Source organism: Tupaia chinensis, unplaced genomic scaffold (assembly GCF_000334495.1).
Source record: "Tupaia chinensis unplaced genomic scaffold, TupChi_1.0 Scaffold000226_1, whole genome shotgun sequence".
NCBI lineage: Eukaryota > Metazoa > Chordata > Mammalia > Scandentia > Tupaiidae > Tupaia > Tupaia belangeri.
In genome coordinates, this window is record NW_006159701.1 from 6,534,820 (window position 1) to 6,541,930 (window position 7,111).

Consider the following 7,111-nt stretch of genomic DNA (forward strand, 5'->3'; position numbering starts at 1 on the left):
TTTTTTTTTCCCTCCCTGTCTCTCTGTCTCTCTCTTGTCTCTGTCTCCCCCTGTCGGGCGAGTGCATGAAAAACCCTCCCAAAAAAAAAAAAAAGAAAGAAAGAATTAGCTCATGTGTTTCTCCCCGAGCCGGAGGGGTGTCCATGAAGCTCTGCTGAGAATCCAGCCAGGCAGCAGGTGTCTCCCCTTCAGGTCCTACCAGCGGCAAGCAAGCAGCCTGCGCCAGTGGCTGGAGCTGAGCCGGGAAGAGCCCAGGCCTGCAGACCAGGAAGCAGAGCGGCAGGTGCAGAAAGAGCTTGAGGAGGTGAGACCCCAGGCCAGCCCCCCTGGGACACCCCCAGCGAGCTTTCTCAGCTCAGCCCATCCCTCCCCTTGTCCCCAGGTGGAAGTCCAGATCCGGCAGCTGGCCGAGGAGCTACGGGCCCAGCGCCAGCCCATCAGTGCCTGCGTGGCCCGAGTCCAGGCTCTGCGGCAGGCCCTGAGCTAGTGCACTCATCCGGGAGGCAGGTGCTGGCCTGCGGGGAGGCGGCCCCCAGGAACAGAATGCAAAGCTACAATGAGGTTTTTTATTTCAAAATGTTTTGCAATTAAATGAATTACTGTTCAGAAGTCTCCCACTTTTCATACAAAAATACTGTGCTACTGATACAGTTGAAAAAGTTCAATGACTTCTCCTGCAGGAGAAATTCACAGCGTCCCCAGGATCAATATGCGACCCAGCCCTGTCCCCACCATGGGGCTTCCCAAAGACAGATACCTGTTACCAGGGACAGCTTTTCTAGGCACTGACCACCACACGGCAACACTCCCTGCACCAACAGCAGCAACTGTCCCACGGGATCTGGGATGGGACGCAGCCCTCGGGTCCCCGGCTGGCTGACCGCCGGCCTGCCCTGTTCATGCAGGATGCCATCAGGAGTGCTCTGGCCTTGCCTGCTGCCAAGAGGACTCGGCCAGCTCCAGGAGGGGCTCCTCGGGGCCTGCAGAGGTCCACGTCATTAGACCCCATCCTCAGAAGACGCTGGCAGAGTCCAGGATGACACATCGGCCATGAGTGCAAAGAAGGAAGGTTACACTTTTTCCAATGAGCAGGGGGAGGCGAACTTGGGAACAGAAAGCGGTTGTCATGAAGGCCGCAGAGCCCTGCTCTGCAGCAGGGCAGCCCCTCACCCTGTGCACTGTGCAGGGAGAGGCAGAGGGTTAAGGCCAAAGAAAACCAAAGGGGCCGACAGAAAACAGCCCTGGGGACAGGAAGGGCAGGAAGGAGGTGCATTCCCACTCATCTGAAAACCAAACCCAAGACCCGAGAATGCTCAGCTCAGCCAGGAGAAGGACTAGTCTCCAGGTGACAGCATGTTTTTAACCATCCTAAAGTGAAGTTGAGATCATTCCAGCCTGTACTTTTCTCATGGGAGGGAAGGGAAACCGTCAGTTCAGGGCACCACCAGGGCTCTGACCTGGTGAGAAAGATCCAGAACCTCTGGTCTGCACCTCAGGACAGGCAGAGGCAGTCATTCAGGTCCTACCTGGTCAGCTCCCAAGGCCTCACAGCCCTGAGGTAGGCCCCTCACCCGGGCAGCCTCACAGGGTCTCTAGAAGACCCTCCTGCTTCTCTGGAGAAGATCCCTCAGCAGCTGCAGCCGGGAGAGGGGCTCTAGAGGGAGCCCAGCGCCTCTCCAAAGCGGATCTTCTGTCCTGCTTTCAGCTTGAAGTTGAAGTCCTTGGGGGCCTCAAAGATGAGCACGATGGTGGAGCCCAGGTTGAACTCGCCCAGGTGCTCGCCCTTGCGCATGGGGATGCCCTCCTTGTTGGCGTGTGTCACAAAGCTGAAGTCGTTGTAGGAGCCCTTGCTGTACCTTGGGCTGTTCGTGTGCAGGTCCTGCAGCAGCAGGGGCAGGTCAGGCGGAACTCGCACAGCTAGCTCCCCCCAACCCCCCTCCCCAGACCAGCACCCTCTGCTGCTCGTCTCCAGCCCAGCTCAGAAAGGGACGTGGGGAAGCATCTCGGAGCTGGTGGGCCTGCTCTGACCAAATCACACCAACCATTCCCGACACCTGTGAACTGGGCCCAGCTCTCTCAGCGTGACTGGTGCAGCAAGACCCACACCCGTGGGAGTCAGGGTCACCACAAACACTCCCAGGAGGGTGGGCCACAGGCCTCCACTCGATGTGACCCAGCCAAGCTCAGTGTCCTCCCTCATCTCTGACCGTGCCTCCTGGCACTGCAGCACCAGGAACTCCCGCCACCTCTCCCAGCCACCTCCAGACAAGAGCAAGTGGCAGAGTGTGAGGGAGGGAAGCAGTGAGGCCTTAGCTGGCAGCTCCTCAGGGCAGCTGCTCAGCAAAGCCAGGCCTGAACAGAGATGCGCCCCGCCCCCTCGAATTTAGTCCGACAGATCAGCTGCACAGCAGACAGCACAGGTAGACCGGAGGGGTCCAGCCCAGCCCTCGTGCTTCGGCAGGGCCTAGTCTGCTTACCCGGTCAAAGTAGATGCGAATGGAGCCCACGTTGGTGGCGCCCACGGCCGTCAGTGAGAAGAAGCCATGTTTCCAGTCCCCGGTCAGGACCACCCGCTCATTGTGACAGAAGAGCTCTTTGATCCAGCGGGCCATGCCCGGGTTCACCGACATTAGGGAGCCTGTGGGAGCAGGGCCATTGCCACTCCCTGCCTGGAGCCCTGCCTATCCAAAATGCAGAGAAGGCAGGACCCCAGCCCTCTGTCCACCACCCAGACTCCTGGAACCTGGTCCCTTGATAGATGCCAAGAAGCCCACGGAAATGGCTCCCACCCACATGCAGGCACAGGGCCTACCTGGGAAGTGGCGCCGGTGAGAAACAGTCCAGTCAGTGGGGGAGTGGAAGCAGTGGTAGTCCCCGGGGGCCAGGTAGATGACACAATGGTAGAGCTCGTTCCCTTCCCGGGTGACCAGCTGGCTCTTGAAGGAGTCACACGAGGTGGCTGGGGTGGGACACACAAGCGGCCAGACTAAGACAAGCTCCCAGTGCCACCAGTCCACAGCGAGCATGCAGTCTGAGGCCTGTGGTCTGCACATGGGTCCCCAGGGGGCCCAAGTTTCAGTCGGGGCGATGGTTAGCCGATGTGCCAGCCTCAGGTCAGGGCCTTCAGGATGCCCTTCCCTCCCTCAGCCCAACCACACGGCACCACGGCTGCCCAGGCTCCGTCACACAGGGGCCCACCTGGTGGGAAGGGCGCGTCTTCTGTGCCGGTGCGTGGGCCCAGGAACGACTCCAGGGAGTAGGTGACCCCTTTCACTTGCTCCACCTCGCAGTTCTTCACCTGCCCAAAGTTGAGGATCTTCCCATCCGATGGGCTGATCTGGAAGGGGCAGGAGAGGCTTGCTACCCAGGAAAGGACGGTCTCCTCCCCCCAGAGGACGTCCCCTGGGAGGAGCCACCCCCCAGGGCCACAGCCCAGAGCTGTTGGGCCTAGTTCCCACAGACAGGCAAGAATCCTGGGAGCCCTGGGCCAGCCCTTTTGCCTAGTAGTTAAAGGAACCATATCTCCCGGTTCAAATCCCAGGCCTAGCACTTGTAAAAGATGCTGGGCATGTGTACATGTGTGCCCCAAATCCTGAAAAGATCAAAATGGAAGAGGGGATGCCCTCCACACCCAGCAAGCACGTGTGCCTTCTGGCAATGGGAAAAAACAATGCTGGGCCCTGAGGGAGAAGTGGAGGGGGGGGGGGCGCTGCGCTCACCACACTGTGCAGGCCACAGACAGGCCGGGCCTGCGGCTTCAGCTTGCGCCGGAAGAACTCGCTGAGGTTGCGGTAGTGGTGCAGGTCCTCCACGGCGGCCTCCTTCATGTTCACCCCGAAGGTCCAGATGTACAGACTGTAGACAGGCCTGCGCAGCCAGTGTGGCAGCTCCACCTGGTTGAGGCGGCCCCAGGCCCGTGACAGCAAGCGCGTGGGCACCGACTTGTAAAGGGCCACCTGCAGGCCACAGGGCAGAGCCTGAGTTGGCCACACTGCACCCAGCTCCTAAGAGCATGAATGCCCTGGCCCCCTTGTCCCCACGGTGGGAGAAAACACACACCCAATAAGGGCCACCATGGGAGACCCAGGGGCCCACTGGTTTGTGATGTGGCTGTTTCTCAGTAGGAACCAGGCTCTGGACCGAATGCTCTCACAGACAGACAAGATCTACGTGCAACTCAGGTCACTGTCTCCATTTTGTGCAAAGGTCAAATAGCAACTGCCCTGGTCTCAGAAGTGACACTGGCCAGCGGTCTTACTTCTTGAGACCACTGAGCAGACATGGGACCAGGCGTAGATTGGGTGGATGCTACCCTACCCGGAGGGAGACTGGCAGGAGTCTGCACCTCGGGGGCAGGCTGCCCTCTTCGGTCACTGCCCCAGACGGTTAGAGAACGGAGACGGCCCCCAGTGCCCAGGTGAGTGTACCCTGGAGTGCAGGTCCTCTTCTCCTGACAGAGCGAGGAGGCCCCTGACCATCAGCTGCAGGGAGGTGTGGGGGCAGATCTGCTCTATCCATCATCCGGCCTGCCCTGCAGATCCAAGTCTGCTCCCCCTGCAGGTCCTGCCGGCACGTGGAGGGCCTGGACATGCTCAGTCTGGGGAGCCTGCCCCTGCCGAGCTCCCTGGCCCTACACAGAGGCCCTGTCCTGTGACCCAGCCAGGGTGCCTAGGGCTCCTCCCAGGAGTGCTCGCAGTCCCTCTTTGGCAGCCCACCTGGCCATGATCCGACCCGGCCTTCTTGAAAGCTGTCGGGGGCTGGGTGTGGCAGCGTGGCAGTAGCAACACTGCAGGGCTGGGCCTGCCGGGGAGGTCCTGGCTCATGTCAAGGTCTCCCGTGCACGGCTAGTGTGCATGCATGTGCTTGTGATCCGGGCTAGGGCTGGGGGCGGACCACAGCCTGAGGACCCTTCTGGGAATGCCTGTCTGTCCTTCCTCATGAAGAAATAAACTTTCTACAAAAACAAACAAATAAAATAAAAACATGCCTTGGTCTTCCCAGCAAATGAACCTGCCAAGACACAGCCATCGCCTCTACTTCTGGCGACTAGTCTGCTCCGTCTCTCCTGCACCTGAGCCTCAGGCCCTCCCGGAGGACGGGAGGGCTGGGCCACGCAGCCTGTGCACTTACCCTGCTCACGGGCCTCCATCCCACCCGGCTGAGCGGTCTGAGGGCGCCGAAAGGCAGGAGGTAGTAGAGGACAGTCAAGGGCCAGGAGCGCAGTTTCAGGGCGGGTCTGGACATGCAGCTCAACTGCCCCAGTCTCCGCCTCAGGGCCAGCTGGGGAAACTGCAACCTGTAGGGTACATGTCCGCATGCAGCCAGTCAGGGGCCGGGGTCCGGCAGGGACCCAGGAGGACTCCCACTGACCTGCCCGTCCCTGCGCCGTGTCCCCCTCATCCACCCCATTCTGAGTCAGGGCTCGCTGCCCTGGCCGCCCCTCACTCCCTGTCTCCCACCCGCCCGCCTGCTAAGGAGGACAGAGAAGGGGAGGGACAGGGGTGTGGGTAGCCAAGGCAGGAGGGCAGGCCCAGCTCCTGGCCCCTCTCTCAGGGAGCACCTGCTGAGCAGGAAAGGGGCTGGGGGAGCCATGCCTCACATCACCAGGCTGCCACGGCCAGGGAGACAGTCTGAGCTCCCGAGCCCCCGCAGCACCGAGGAGCTCTGCCCCTCGGCGAGGTAAGCACTGCTGTCTTTTGCTACCACCCCTTGCAAGCTCTGGGAAGAGCTCCACAGCTCCAGGCCTCCTGTTTCCTAATATGCTAAATTATGGACTTGGCCAGAAAACATCTCAAAGGATGCATGCGTGTACACACGTGTATGCACACACGCACGCCCCCGTGTCACCCCGTCCACCTGCGCGGCTTGCTGCAGTAGGTCAGGTTCTCTAAAGCCATCCACAGGTTTGAGGGGAGAACCCACACCCACACTCTCAAGCCACTGCCCCACTCTGCTGGGACCACACACCTGACCCAGTCCCTCCTCTAGACAAAGTGGCGGGCCCCTCCTCAGCACACCAGCGCGCAGGCTCAGCTCCACGGCTGCCCGCGGCTAGGACGCCTGTTCTTCCCAGCAAGTCACTGGCCTTCTGAGGTACAACGAGGCCCAAGTGCCCTTGTCCTGTGCTTGGGTCCGAGAAAGTGCTCCTGATGCCCCAGGGTGGCCGTCAGACCACACAGCACTCACTCTGAGAACGTCCCCAGGCCTCAGTTTCCTCACCTACATTGAACAGGACAACCTGACTGCCACCCGTGACTGTGCTCCCAACAGTAGCCAAGGCCTCTGTCTCCCAGTTGCTGAACAAAGAGGCATCTCAGCTGGCAGCGGGAGCAGAACCCCCGCGCCCCCTGCTCACCCGTGCAGTGGCTCAGTGCATGGGCTGCAGCCTGCAGCTCCCAGGCGCCCACCCCCCAGCCGGCTGCTTCCTCCTTTCCCACCCCACCCCGCCTGCTGCCCCACCGTGCCCTGAAAAGGTCTGGGGGGCAGCAGGGCCAAGTGCAGACAGGCAAATCACTGCTCCCTCCACCCGGGGCTTGCCTTGCCGCCCTCCTCACTGCAGAACACAGACCAATCCTGCAGCGCTGCACCCTCCCACCAGCGGGAAGGGGCCGGAGAAGCACTGGGGGAGCAGGGAGCCTGGAGAACCGCTGAGGGACACGACTGACATAGGTCAGAAGCCCAGCTCAGTGGCCCACCCCCACTGGGCCCCCCGCACAGCAGGAACTGCAGGTACCTGAAGCGGGCTCTCCTACTCAGGGTGCTCAGGCCCCCCGGGCTAGGCCCCTCCAGCCGCGGGGGCTGACCCCCGGGTCCCTTGCTGCCACCTCCACCGTGGGGCCGCTGCACGTGAACTCTGACCTTCCGGAGGTCGTGGCGGGGCACAGCGGGATTAGGACGTGGCCGGCAGCATCTCACCATTTTGCCGAGCGGAGCTCTGGTCCTCGCCGCGCCTCTGACTGACACATCGTGGGCAGGCGCGGGGAGGGCGGTGCAGGCTCCTGGCTCACTCGCCTTTGTTTTTCCTCCTTCCTCCCCTCTCCCCGCGCTGCGCTGCCCTGCGAGGATCCTGCTCCTCCTGCTCCTGCCGTCACGGCTCCAGGACTGGTGGTTG

The 7,111-nt window shown here is 61.6% G+C and overlaps 2 protein-coding genes across 3 annotated transcripts in view; one reads left to right on the forward strand and one right to left on the reverse strand.

Annotated features, from left to right (window-relative positions):
- Window positions 1-517, forward strand: part of SFI1 (SFI1 centrin binding protein) — a 79,352-nt gene extending 78,835 nt beyond the window's left edge. The window contains exons 32-33 of the mRNA XM_014587641.2: window positions 193-304; window positions 383-517. Of these exons, the coding sequence (XP_014443127.1) occupies window positions 193-304; window positions 383-487 (217 nt within the window). The 3' untranslated portion in view covers window positions 488-517. The remainder of the gene's footprint in view (window positions 1-192; window positions 305-382) is intronic.
- A 35-nt stretch (window positions 518-552) lies between these two features.
- Window positions 553-7,111, reverse strand: part of PISD (phosphatidylserine decarboxylase) — a 39,519-nt gene continuing 32,960 nt past the window's right edge. The window contains exons 2-7 of one of the 2 annotated variants that reach the window (XM_027771626.1): window positions 5,131-5,296; window positions 3,720-3,956; window positions 3,199-3,337; window positions 2,813-2,959; window positions 2,478-2,638; window positions 553-1,879 (exon numbers count right to left, since the gene is read on the reverse strand). In XM_027771626.1, coding sequence (XP_027627427.1) covers window positions 1,655-1,879; window positions 2,478-2,638; window positions 2,813-2,959; window positions 3,199-3,337; window positions 3,720-3,956; window positions 5,131-5,296 — 1,075 coding nt within the window. In that variant the 3' untranslated portion in view covers window positions 553-1,654. The remainder of the gene's footprint in view (window positions 1,880-2,477; window positions 2,639-2,812; window positions 2,960-3,198; window positions 3,338-3,719; window positions 3,957-5,130; window positions 5,297-7,111) is intronic. The other variant, XM_006147957.3, reaches the window with a different exon arrangement.